Source organism: Schistocerca nitens, chromosome 2 (assembly GCF_023898315.1).
Source record: "Schistocerca nitens isolate TAMUIC-IGC-003100 chromosome 2, iqSchNite1.1, whole genome shotgun sequence".
Classification (NCBI taxonomy): domain Eukaryota; kingdom Metazoa; phylum Arthropoda; class Insecta; order Orthoptera; family Acrididae; genus Schistocerca; species Schistocerca nitens.
Genome location: NC_064615.1, coordinates 450,975,133 through 450,989,414, shown reverse-complemented (window position 1 = coordinate 450,989,414; position 14,282 = coordinate 450,975,133). Strand labels below are relative to the sequence as shown.

The window sequence follows — 14,282 nt, the reverse complement described above, 5'->3', positions numbered from 1 at the left end:
TCAGTAGTACTTTCGATTTTGCTGCCATATCTGGTGGTATCTTCTACACATATGTCCATAATGTATTTTTTAGTAGATTAACCAGTTTCTGTACTTTAAAGTTGTCCTTGAAATTAACATTGAAATCCCCAAGCACAATTATGTATTTTGACTGACTATTTAGATAGTTCAGAAGATATTCCAATTTTTCAGAGAACAATTCAGAATTGCCAGATGAGGACATATATGAACATGCAATTATAATTTTACTATCTGTTAGTTCACATAAACAACATTCAAAATCTTTTTCAATACAGCAGATATTTTTAAACCTAATTCCTTTTGATTTGATACCTGTTCTTACATATATACATGTTCCAGCCCCTCTGTATGTATTCAGTTTGTTGCTGTCCACCAATGGTTCTGTCCACCAATGGTTCTACCACACACAATATATTATATGGCACATCGGTGCTTATGCTCACCCAGAGTAGTTTCCTGTGTCCTGTGGCACTCTGCCATATGAACTGACCTTTAATGTTTGTGTACACTGTTGCGGAAAGACTTGCCTTTGAGGAATTTTACATATGTCTGCCTGTGTCTGTATGTGTGCAGATGGGTGTGTGTGTGTGTGTGTGTGTGTGTGTGTGTGTGTGTGTGTGTGTGTGTGTGTGTGAGAGAGAGAGAGAGAGAGAGAGAGAGAGAGAGAGAGAGAGGGAGAGAGGGAGAGGGAGAGGGAGGGAGGGAGGGAGGGAGGGAGTGTATACCTGTCCTTTTTTCCCTCAAAGGTAAGTCTTTCCACTCCCGGGATTGGAATGACTCCTTACCCTCTCCTGTAAAACCCACATCCTTTCGTCTTTCCCTCTCCTTCCCTCTTTCCTGATGAAGCAACCTTGGGTTGCAAAAACTTGAAATTTATGTGTGCGTGTGTTTTTTATTGTGTGTATCTACCAGCGCTTTCCCGTTTGGTAAGTCACAGCATCTTTGTTTTTTATATATGTTAAGTATATTTGTCATTCAAGTGAGTACATGTTGTAACAGGCCTCTTTCATGTGTTTTTTACCGTGATTATCACTCTGGAAGGCAAAAAGGTAACTGCTTATTGTATAGTGGAGCTATTACATGGTTGACAGGAACATAAACAAGATTGGAATGATTGCTAAGGTTTTGGATAATGTTCTTTGCTTGGAACATATTGTCCAAATGCTTTCTGTCTTGTTTATGTGCCTGTTACCTGCTCAATTCTTTGACGCTGTATGTATTGCACCCAGGACTTCCCTGTACCATTGTAGCAGACAAAATATTCTAAAAGAAAACAATGTTTATTTTCACTGTCTCATTTGCATATATGTGTAATGGAGACTGTGAAAAATCAACTTTTTTTGAAATATAGAGTTGTCACCACTCACAATGAAATGTCCATTGTCAGTGTTTGAAACCAATACACAAACAGTTTTTCTATGATTAACATTTATAGTATTTTGCACTGTCAGTTCATCCTTATAACAACCAGCATCCTTAAAAACTGGAATGAACATTGATGAGAACTGGTTAAATTTGCCTGCAAGTTAATGCAAGTATATTTATATACTCTCCACTATTGCTATTGGTATTTCTTTTACACATCTCTTTTGTATTTCAGTGACAAGCATATTGAACGAGACCTCTGTAAACAGTGTGAAGAGGTATTTCAATTGGAAGCCCTACAGAAAGATGACAACATAACACCTGAATTAATGATAGAATGTTGTACTCAGTTGCTGAAGAACTTGGATGTCCTTGTACCAGTCCTGAAAGGTGTGCACTTGTGGGTTACAAACTATTATTCAGTTCTCTCTGGCGGAGAAATGTGTATACCGTGGAATTGGAAACTCTGATTTTTTTTATCATAGAGTTCTTGATTAATGAGAGAAATATCTTAAATATGTGTAGAATGAAGAATGATAATGTTATTTGACAATATGGCTTTACTTAACTCTGTAGCAAGTAAATTATTGTGAACCATATAAATATAATCTGTATAGTATTACATGAATGCTCAGAATGTGAAAGGAAAGATAAATTGTTACAGAATATGTTTTTGTATCACAGTGTACCTGAAAATTAAAATAGTTGTATACGTTGAACATATTTTTTTCTTCTTATAGAAAAAATTTTTCTGATAAAATGTCCAGATTATTGTCATATTGCTGAACACAAATCTTGCTACTGAGTTGCCAATTCTGTTTGATTAATATTTGGACCATTTCAATTAATTTATTTTCTTGACATTTAGAACCATTTGAAAATATCACCCTCCTCCTGCCTCACCATCCACCATTTTCACCATGCAAATGTGTACACTTTTTAAAAAATTAATTTATTTTTTACAGTGGAAAATTCAGGATGGAATTAACCATCCTATGATAAGCACAATTGCTATTCACCATATAGTGGAGATGCTGACTCGCAGATCGGCACAAGAAAAAGACTGTCAGAAAATGAGCTTCTGACCAACAAGGCCTTCGTCTGAGATAGAACACACACACACACACACACACACACACACACACACACACACGACCACACTCTCTGGATGCTGAGGCCACATGCAAAAAGCTGTGCGTGATGAGAGATTCAACTGGGTAGTGGGGGTAAGGGAGGCTGGGATGGGGAGAGGCAGGTATAGCAGAGTAGGGCAGCTAGGTACAGTCAGGAGATTAGATGGAGAGTGTCAGGGGGAGAGGTTTAACAGTAAAACAGGGAGGTAAAAAGACTGCGTGCATTGGTGGGATACAGGGCCTTGTAGTGCTGGAATAGGAACAGGGAGGGGGCTAGAGGGTAAGGACAAAGGTTGAGGCCAGGAGTGTTATGGGAATGTAGGATTTACTGCAGGAAGAGTTCCCAACTGCACAATTGAGAAAAGCTGGTGTTCTGGGAAGGATCCAGATGGCAGTAATTGAAATGAAGGACATTGTGTTGGGTGGCGTGCTTGGCAATGAGTTGGTCCTGCTGTTTCTTGGCTGCAGTTTGTTGATTATCATTCCTGGGGAGACACCTTGTTAGTTGTCATGCCCTCATAGAATGCAGCACAGTAGTTGCAATTGGTTTGTAGATCACATTACTGGTTTCACATGTAGCCCTGCCTTTGAAGGGAAGATGATGCTAGTGACTGGACTGGAGTAAATAGTGGTGGGAGGCTAGATGGGACAGGCCTTGTATCTAGGTCTATTACAGGGATATGAGCCATGAGGCAAGAGGTTGGGAGCAGGAGATGTGTAGGAATGGGTGATGATATTGTGTAGATTCAGTGGGCGGTGGAATACTACTGTGGGGTGGGTGGGAAGGGTGGTTGGTAGGATGTTCCTCATTCGAGGGCACGGCGATAGATAGTTGAAACCCTGGCAGACAATGTGATTCAGTTGCTCCAGTCCTTAGTGGTACTGAGTCACAAGGGCAATGCTCTTCTGTGGCTGGACAGTGACACTTTAGGAGCAGTTGGGTGATTAGAGAGATAAGGCATGGGAGATCTGTTTTTGTACAAGCTTGGGAGGATAATTATGGTCTGTGAAGGCCTCAGTGAGGCATTCGGTGTATTTTGAGAGGGACTCCTCATCACTACAGATGTGACGGCCATGAGTGGCAAAGCTGTATGGAAGGAACTTCTTGAAATGGAATGGGTGGCAGCTGTCAAAGTGAAGGTACTGCTGGCGGTTAGCAGGTTTGATATAGCTGGAGTTACTGATGTAGCCATCTTTGAAATGCAAGTCAACATCGAAGAAGGTGGCTTGATGGGTTGATTAGGAACAGGTGAAGCAAATGGGGGAGAAGGCATTGAGGTGATGGAGAAAGGTGGCTAGGGTGTCCTCACCATCAATCCTGATCATGAAGATATCATCAGTGAATCTTAACCAAGTGGGTGGTTTGGGATTCTTGGCAGACCATGAAGGTATCGTCAATGAATCTTAACCAGGTGAGGCGTTTGGGATTCTGGGCATTTAGGAAGGATTCCTGTAGATGGCCCATGAATAGGTTGGCGTAGGATGGTGCCATGCATTGTCCATACCTGTACCCCAGATTGATTTGTAGGAAATGGCTTCAAAGGAGAAATAATTGTGGGTGTGGATATAGTTGATCACAGCATTTAGGAAGGAGGATGTAGGTTTGGAATCTGTCGAGCATTGGGAAAGCTAGTGTTCAGTAGTGGAAAGGCCATGAGCATTAGAGACATAAGTATAAAGGAAGGTGGCATCAATAGTGACGGGCAGAGCACCATTGAGGTGGGAGGGGGAAAAAAGCAGGAACTGTGGAGATTCATTGGTGGAAATGGTTAGTATCTTTTATATAGGAGGGTAGGGGGTAGATTGCGGGTAATAGGCTGAAGGTATTGGTCTACAAGAGCAGAGATACTCTCAGTGGGGGCACAGTAACTGGTGACAAAGAGGCGTCCTGGGTGGTTGAGTTTACGAACTTTAGGTAGCATGTAGAAAGTACGAGTGCAGGGAGTGGTAGGGGTGTGTGTGTGTGTGTGTGTGTGTGTGTGTGTGTGTGTGTGTGTGTGTGGAATGGGGTCACTGTGGCAGGGTTTGTAAGTGGATGAATCTGACAGCGGGAGGAGTCCTTCCACCAGGTAATACTTGTGGTTCGAAACAGTGGAGGAGCCTTCGTTAGCAGGTAAGATTACAAGGTTCTGATCAATTTTTAGGTGGTGGATTGCGGCTCTTTCCACTGATGTAAGGTTAGTTTACATGTTCAGGCATTTGGGAATCCTGGTGAGGCAAGGTTCAAGGTTAAGAAATTCTGGAAAGTTAGGAAGGAGTGATTTGGGGGATAGTTGGGGTGGGTCACAGGTGGATGGAGGAGTGTACTGAATCAGGCAGGTTTCAACATTAGTCATTGGTTGAAACACAGGTAGAAGAGCTACCAGAGTACATTATTACTGTTCTTTTTTTAGTGTTGCTACCAGGCCTCGTAGGATGTACAAGGGTCATGAACAGTGTAAGATGTTGAGAAACAATTGTGAAGGACATGGAGATGCCACATACTCATGTTAGACAGTGTTAATACCAGACAGAGCTTGAAAGGGGCCTCATTGTGTGTCTTTATTTGGCTGGCTGCTTGAGTTGCGCAAAATCATTATTTGTGGGACATACATATGTGACTATGGCCTGATGTTGGATTGAATGGGAATGTGGGGACAGGCATGTTTTTCGTCAAGTTCTTGGTCACCCATTTGACTACCACAGCCATTTTTCAACAGGATAATGCTTGTGCACACAGGGCACAGTTCTCTGTGGACTAGTTGTGTAATGTTGAGGTACTCCTGTAGCCAGCAACCTGATAGAACACATGTGGGAGCAGCTCCATCCCACTGCAAGTATCAAGGACAAGTAACTGCAGTTGTGTGGCAGCTTGATTCAGGAGAGAATATGACGACTTCATTACACCCTTCACAACCAAATTAGTGCATGCATGTAGCCCAGAGTGTGTGCATTGCCACATCGATAAGTGGCCCATACAGTTCTCTTTAAATTTGACTCAATAGTGTAATCACTGAAATATCATCATACCTTCTCACTCAACCCATGAAGTTTAATTTTGTGTCCTCCTTGCCTGTTCTTTTTTTCTTTTTTCTTTTTTGCTAGGCAGTGTAAAATAATGATAGCTATGATGAAGTCAGATCTGTATATACACTCCTGGAAATGGAAAAAAGAACACATTGACACCGGTGTGTCAGACCCACCATACTTGCTCCGGACACTGCGAGAGGGCTGTACAAGCAATGATCACACGCACGGCACAGCGGACACACCAGGAACCGCGGTGTTGGCCGTCGAATGGCGCTAGCTGCGCAGCATTTGTGCACCGCCGCCGTCAGTGTCAGCCAGTTTGCCGTGGCATACGGAGCTCCATCGCAGTCTTTAACACTGGTAGCATGCCGCGACAGCGTGGACGTGAACCGTATGTGCAGTTGACGGACTTTGAGCGAGGGCGTATAGTGGGCATGCGGGAGGCCGGGTGGACGTACCACCGAATTGCTCAACACGTGGGGCGTGAGGTCTCCACAGTACATCGATGTTGTCGCCAGTGGTCGGCGGAAGGTGCACGTGCCCGTCGACCTGGGACCGGACCGCAGCGACGCACGGATGCACGCCAAGACTGTAGGATCCTACGCAGTGCCGTAGGGGACCGCACCGCCACTTCCCAGCAAATTAGGGACACTGTTGCTCCTGGGGTATCGGCGAGGACCATTCGCAACCGTCTCCATGAAGCTGGGCTACGGTCCCACACACCGTTAGGCCGTCTTCCGCTCACGCCCCAACATCGTGCAGCCCGCCTCCAGTGGTGTCGCGACAGGCGTGAATGGAGGGACGAATGGAGACGTGTCGTCTTCAGCGATGAGAGTCGCTTCTGCCTTGGTGCCAATGATGGTCGTATGCGTGTTTGGCGCCGTGCAGGTGAGCGCCACAATCAGGACTGCATACGACCGAGGCACACAGGGCCAACACCCGGCATCATGGTGTGGGGAGCGATCTCCTACACTGGCCGTACACCACTGGTGATCGTCGAGGGGACACTGAATAGTGCACGGTACATCCAAACCGTCATCGAACCCATCGTTCTACCATTCCTAGACCGGCAAGGGAACTTGCTGTTCCAACAGGACAATGCACGTCCGCATGTATCCCGTGCCACCCAACGTGCTCTAGAAGGTGTAAGTCAACTACCCTGGCCAGCAAGATCTCCGGATCTGTCCCCCATTGAGCATGTTTGGGACTGGATGAAGCGTCGTCTCACGTGGTCTGCACGTCCAGCACGAACGCTGGTCCAACTGAGGCGCCAGGTGGAAATGGCATGGCAAGCCGTTCCACAGGACTACATCCAGCATCTCTACGATCGTCTCCATGGGAGAATAGCAGCCTGCATTGCTGCGAAAGGTGGATATACACTGTACTAGTGCCGACATTGTGCATGCTCTGTTGCCTGTGTCTATGTGCCTGTGGTTCTGTCAATGTGATCATGTGATGTATCTGACCCCAGGAATGTGTCAATAAAGTTTCCCCTTCCTGGGACAATGAATTCACGGTGTTCTTATTTCAATTTCCAGGAGTGTAGATACAAGTAACTGCTCAAATATTCTAAGATTCTTTGGGCTGTATTTGCTACTGAGGCCTTAATACCAACACTAATCAGCACAATGGTTTCCTTAATTCAAGCTTTATGTTGTTTGTGGACTGCATGAAGATGTGAAGTCAATTAATGTTTGAAACAAATCACTCATGAGCAAGTTTTCGTTTGTCAGAAGGAGAAGGGAGTATAGGAAAACAGTTCTTAATAAAAGGGTATACAATTTTTAGGAAATATATTTATTTCTACAATGTCTGAGAAACTTTAAAAATATAATCTTCACAACATGTAGCAAACAAATTGTCACATACAATACAGTTGAACACGGAGGAACATATGGCCATATTCTGGTATATAACATATGCAGGGGAATTATAGTCTGAAGCTAAGTAAGACACAACATTCAGAAAGATGATACAATGTACAACGCGGACAGCAGATTCACTCAGTTTCTGTGTTCTTAAAATGTAAACAAAAGATATGAAATCAGATGAAGAGTGGAAATGGAAAACATTTTAAGTGCCATTTTTTACAAAATGGTTTTTCAGTGTTAGCATTCTTGGCTATCTGTTACATGTTCCTAGATTTGAGATAGATGTCAAACCATGCAGGGACTTGATGCCAAACTGTGCTGGAGTTCCTAAATTTAATACACGTTGTTTCTTCCAAAGGAAAAGAACAGAAAACACCCACTGTTAATAATGCTATTTATTTAGACAAAGAGTTTCCAGTTTCAAAGTGACAGGTTCACCTTCAGACAGCTGTTCACAATTATATTACACCTGATGTTGTTTACAGTAGTCATCGGAAGAAACAACCAGCAACTAATGTAATATAAACATGAACTCTCGTCTGAAGATAGAACTTGTTAGCACTATTTGTGTAAATAAATAGCATTATTAACAATGGTTGGATGATGTTTTCTTCTTTGCAGGAAGAAACTTGTGCAAACTGTGTTTTGACAGTTAGAATCATTCAGTTTCCTGGTATGGCACTTAAAATTTTCTTAATAAAGTATTATTTTTTAATTTGTCTAATTTTTTGCTGTGATATGATGAACATATAATTTTGATTTATCATAATACCTTATCAGTTATGTACAGAGATACACTGTTTTTTTCACTCTCCTGGAAAATGTCAGGTTTGACACTTACAACAGTTTCCTTTCCCATTCTTCAATTACAAAATTGTGTACAGCATTTTATCACTCTAATTTGGTACAGATCTTTGAGAAGAGATGTATGTTTTAAACTAACAGGAAATTTCATCTCTAAAGTTGTTTAGCACAGCCTAAGAAATGAATTATGAAAAATTAAATAAAATGAGATAATCCAAGTAACAGAAATTCATATGTAAAACACACAATGTGGTCACATTGATAACACACAGCTGACTGAACTGGCCCTATTTCTGTGAGCATTAAAATAAGTGAAAGACAAAAAATAACTGTACAATTCAGGTACCAAAATCATAATAAAAAGAAAAATAAATCTGTAGAATTACTGTACACTGAAGACACTAGTATTTTTTTAAATTTACTGCTTCATTAGAGAAGATACAAAATTTAATGCAATGAAGAATCTCAAAAATTTAAGTTTGATTGTAAGCATTAAAACAAGAAATTAATGAATCAACTGCACAGGGAAGTATAGAACACAGCCAATGTTCCAAAACACACATAACAGAGGAAATAACATCTTATATTACATTTTATCACAGTACTTCTTTAATATTTACAAACAATTTATATAACATAGTTCAATGTATCCTCAAAACCATGATTGAGGACATGTACAGAAATGTTCGGTTGGTATGCTGAGCTGTCATCAGCAATTATTTTAGAATTGTGTAAGTGATGAAAAGTGCTCTGTCTCCAATCAGTTTTTTATACACGCGTGTGAGTAAGTTGGATGAAAATAAAATGAAGAAGACTGAAGATAGAGTATGTCATCTTTCTTACGCTGCTCTTTCAGTCAAGGAACTCAATTGAAAAGTGTTCCCAGCTTCTCCTCGTACAGTGCTATAATAAGCATTATTGCACCACCGACAGCAATACCCAAAATATGAATGATAAGATCCTTGATGGTAGGAGGGTCTTCACAGCTGGAATTCATTTCCGGCAACTGCAACAATAAACACACAGGTTTGTTACACATGAAAGGAGACAGATTTGAAGACAGCATAACCTTAATGTACAAGAATTCAGAGATGGTATTTACTTATGATCTCAGTGTAATTGATTATGCACTGCATAAAATGGACACAACGATTTGGCAGAATACCCAAAAGCACACCATTAATGGCATTTACTTTCTTGGTGACATGATTTTTTTCGGTCATAATAAGCATGAAAATAGCAGAAGTTGTGAGTATTAGCAAACTGTCATGTCCATTGTTCCTTAAATCAAGACAATACCACAAAAGATAACTCTTGTAATATTCATATTTCAGTTTGAGTAGCATGAAAAGGACATATGCTATAAAAATTATGTTTCATATTTGATTATGATCTAATACCGTGTGTACTCAAAACCAAACACTGATGATCATTAACACGACTTCGTTCAGATGGAAAAATGTTCAATTTTTTTTTTGTCTGAATAAATTTATGTCACAGAATTTAAGTACTTCTCTGTATAACCTATCATAGTAAGACATGAAACATGGGGCAGAAAATTATACCTAGGACCTTGGCTTTGGACCCAGCACACCTGTGAAATGCTTCACTATCTTCCTTTAGTCTCACCTGATGATGATCTCAAACATTACAATAGTCAATAATGGGTTGCATAAGTCCAGTCTCCTATATAGGCATAGTAAGCTCTCCCAGAATTCTGGTGCACTAAAGATTCCAGTTTGCCTTTCCTACTTTTGACACTATGTGCTTGTTACACCTTAACTTGTTTTGCAGCATTACACCTTGGTATTTAATTAATGTGACTGAATGAATCAGCAGATGATTAATGCTGTCTTCAAAGCATTACAGGAATGTTTGTCTTACTTATTTGGACCATCTTACATCTACCTACATATAATGCAAGCTGCCATTCATCATGGCAAATAGAACTTCAGTCAAGTGACCCAGAATCCCCTACAGTCATTCAAAATGACTTTCTCTGTACAGAACAAGATCATTATTGAACAGACTCATTGTTACTCATCCTATTTGACAAGTTGTTTATCTGTGTGGAGAACAAGAGTGGCCTATCGCACTGGGACAATGGTGACATTACCTTTCTCTCTGAAGCACACATCCTTTCCAGGAGAATGTACTGGTTTCTATTAATGTAATCAAAAACTCATGGAGCCAGTCACTCTGAGAAGCTATTCTGTATGCTTGAAGCTTTTATAAAATTGTACTGTGTGATACAGTGTTGAACCCTTTCCAGAAATATGGCATCTCCCCATTGACCTGCATTCATAGTGTGCAGGATGTTTTGTGATGTGTCCAAAAAAAAAGAGTGTCTTCTACACGAGCAGTGCTTCCTATATCCATGGTGATTTATCGACAAAAGCTTTTCTCCTCCAGAAAACTCATTCAGTTTAAGATTAGACTATGCTTGAGGATCCTGCAACAAACTGACATTAAGGGTTTTAAATATGTAATTTTTTTATACATTCTTCTGATGATATTATATATGGGATAAGCTGTTTTTTTTCGGCTGCTTGGAACTGTTCACTGCATGGAAGTTTTATAAGAAATGCAAACTTAGAAAGGGACCAATGCCAAACAGTACTACCATCATAAGACTGAATGTCACCTGATTGCATTGCGAGCATGGGATGCAGTAAGGAATGTATATAAGTTGAACAGAAATGAATGGAGAATCATTCTAATAGCACAGATCACAAATGGGGGAAATTCACTGACATAAGCAACTATGGCAATGGTTAGTTTGTAATAGCCAGCACCTGGAAATGAGCATGTGAGAAATGGTGAAGCCGGTCCACTGTTCACTTGGTACCAAAGCAGGAGAGGTGGGATGAGGGGCAGATCTGATGAAAAGAGTACAATGGCAATGCAGGTTCAAGTGTTTTGGAGCTCACAGTTTAGCATATGTTGTTGAACATGGGGTAACCACAGAAGATGACGCCCATGTGTTTGCATGTTGATCCAATGTCATCATCAGATATGATTGCAATGGGCATTGGATCATGAAGAGTGGACTGTGAATCAATGGAAACATGTTGCCTTGTCAGGTGAATCACGTTTCTTGCTACACAAAGCTAATACTCATGTCTGGATAGGCTATCATCCACCTGAACTGCCACTCAAAAAATGCACCCACCACAGGTGCAGCAGCCCATGGGAGGATATTCACCTGAGCTTCCATGGAACCTGTGGTAGTAATCGAAGGCAACACAGTAGCTGTGAACTATATGAACATTACAGCAAATTGTGTGCACTACTAAATGCTCTATACCTTCATCGACAGTGACAGTATCTTCCAGTACAATAACTATCCATGTCACAAGGCCAGAATCATGCTACAGTGGTTTGACGGACATGATAGTGAACTTACACTGATGACTTGGGCGCCAAATTTGCCAGACTTGAGCTTGATGGACGCATGTGGGCCACTGTGAGGGCCAGTTTCAGACCTTCAAACTGTCGGCCTGTTTAATGGGAATTACATTACCTGTGCAGAGACATTTGGTCCTGCATACTTGAGGAAACCTACCAGGGACCTGTTGAATCCATGCCAGCAGAATCGCTTCTGTATTGTGTTTCAAAGGTGAACAAACATGCCGTTAAGGATATGGTCATAATATTTTGGCTCATCAGTGTAGCTCTGCTCATAGAAGCTTGCCTGTCTGCATTTTAGTGCCCCTTTTTTGAACTACAGTTACAACAATCTGTTTCATCAGCATGTTCTGAATACTATTGAACCAAGATGCATCTTTCCCGTCCTTAATAAAATTAGTCAGTACATTCTTGTTCAGAGCGCAATGTATGATAAGTTAAAACTTTCCCCAGAGATCCGCACTGTCCATCACATTTGAGCTAAGTGATGCACATTCATTTTTAGGTAGGATGTTAATGCAAGCTTATCTGCTCTGCCAAGTGAAATGAATCTCTCCTAGATTTCTAAATGGATTTATTGCATTTTGTAATTACTGGAGCTATAAAAACTGAAGTTGCCAATCCCTGTATCCTTACTGCCACTGCTAAAAATGAATGGTCTGTTTGTAGTCGCTGGTGCTCAGATGTTTAGGCCGTCTATTTCTTAAAGCCAATATTTGAAGAAAACCTACAAAATTACATTGCAGTACTAGTTATCATTTCCACTGCTAGTGAATGTGTAGACACCCCAGTCTGTACTCCGTAAGTTAAAAGACGACAATTCTTCCTCCTCCTCCTCCTCCTCCTCCTCCTCCTCCACCTCCACCACCACCACCACAAACTAGTGATGAATGTAAAATAACTTTAAAAGTTAAACTATGAAATGACACATGCACAGCTGTGACTTTGACATATTATTATTGTATTATCTTCTGACTGTCAGCTTCATCCTGATGTTTTGTTTCATGGAGTTCTGGAAAAGATGAAAAATAGGAAACTTGAAAAACTGACACTTCAGAATGAATATTCTACTTCGATGGTAAATTGAGAATATTGTATCAATGAAATCAGCTGAAAAGCTTGTGTTTGGAAATGACTTTGGCTTTATTTAAAGCAGATTCATACATATGGTATAAAATACATATTCAAGATGCTATGCAAATTGGATGTTGATCAATTTACATTCAAGAGTTCTTTCTTTACTGGTGATTTTTTTATGTTTCTTGTGAACAAAAGTTGAATGCAAGAAGGCAGTGGTAGTGTCAATAGAATATGACAGGGCATGTTAAATCATAGAATTAGCAGATTATGCCAATCAGAAAAAAAACACACAGAACTGTAAGAAACAATTCAATATTTGTTTCATAACACATACTGTAGTCACTAATTGATCCTGAACTGTGTGCTGCCAGTAGATATCAAAAAATTGTGCTTGAATGGTATTTCTCTATTGTTATGGGGATTAAGCCAAAGAAAAGTGCCAGTAATTATTAGTACCCGTCAATGTAGGTACCATACTGTAATCTCTTTGGTATAACATTTTTTTTTCAGTTTTGAGCCAGGAGAGGATAAAGTACCAAATATGGAGACAAACTGCATGCAATATTCCCACTTTGTAATTTTAATTTTGTTCCTGTAAGAGGCAGAACTCAAGCCCTGCAAAGTTGGTGGTACAATACCACACTTCCTAAAAGAACTGTTTGCTGGACCAGAACTCAAATTTGGACCCTTTGACACATACAAATTAATTTATTAAAGGGTATCTCACATTTCAAGACTAGAGTCAAAACGTGATGGAAGATTGTATGAAAAGAACTTAGTTTTGCCAAAACAATTATCATTTTTATCATTACAGCCTGCCCCCTTGTTCCTATCAATTTTCTGCAACATTGTTTCTTTCTTTCATCTAACTGCTCTTTTCAGCTTACTCTAACAGCTTAGCTATCACAGTGCTGTGAAGCATTTACATGGAGTATTATAAATATATTAAAAAACACTTATGTGTTACTTCTATCTAAGTTACTTCTAAAAGTAATACTTACAAGATCTACTAAAGCTATATACAGGAATGAACCAGCAGTGGCAGAGTATATCCACATGGCAGCATCCTCATATTCACCCACCCAAAGTCCACACGCCATGCCCAAAAAGCTAAGCACTGAAGAAAGAATATTGTAAACCACTGCACGACGAATGCTCATGCCTGACTGCAGTAGCACTGCAAAATCACCTGTAATGAGAAAGACTTTTTGAAGTTAAGCACAATACACTGAAATGATAACACACTAATCAGACAAATATGAACTTTCTATGACAGAAGTTGCACCATGAGAAAGAAATTAAAAGATGCTTAAAGTCATTTAAAATCTCTGTAGAATGTCTCTCTAATTGCTTTATTTTGTAAGCAAATTTTGAGGTTTGATGATTTACGGAAAAGAAAAACTGGAAATTATTTTTTCAGTTTACAATAACAATACGAGTTGTTCTGTACGAATATGTTTGCATATTTGCTTGTAGGAGCTTAAGTACACAGCCAGCTTTCATCATCAGCAGAAATATAGGCCTCACCATGCTCTATAGTAACTTAAAAAAGATCAAAAAGAGCTCCGAGGTGTCCTGTAAATTTGTAATA

The 14,282-nt window shown here is 40.4% G+C and overlaps 2 protein-coding genes across 3 annotated transcripts in view; one reads left to right on the top strand and one right to left on the bottom strand.

Annotated features, from left to right (window-relative positions):
* The window catches only part of LOC126236323 (T-cell activation inhibitor, mitochondrial-like), a 356,623-nt gene extending 354,518 nt beyond the window's left edge, over positions 1 to 2,105 (top strand). The window contains exon 10 of the mRNA XM_049945539.1: positions 1,622 to 2,105. Within this exon, the coding sequence (XP_049801496.1) occupies positions 1,622 to 1,856 (235 nt within the window). The 3' untranslated portion in view covers positions 1,857 to 2,105. The remainder of the gene's footprint in view (positions 1 to 1,621) is intronic.
* Positions 2,106 to 7,330: 5,225 nt separating this feature from the next.
* The window catches only part of LOC126236320 (zinc transporter foi-like), a 286,454-nt gene continuing 279,502 nt past the window's right edge, over positions 7,331 to 14,282 (bottom strand). For both annotated transcript variants that reach the window (XM_049945534.1, XM_049945535.1), the window contains 2 exons: positions 13,693 to 13,880; positions 7,331 to 9,209 (listed from right to left, as the gene is read on the bottom strand). In XM_049945534.1, the coding sequence (XP_049801491.1) occupies positions 9,069 to 9,209; positions 13,693 to 13,880 (329 nt within the window). In that variant the 3' untranslated portion in view covers positions 7,331 to 9,068. The remainder of the gene's footprint in view (positions 9,210 to 13,692; positions 13,881 to 14,282) is intronic.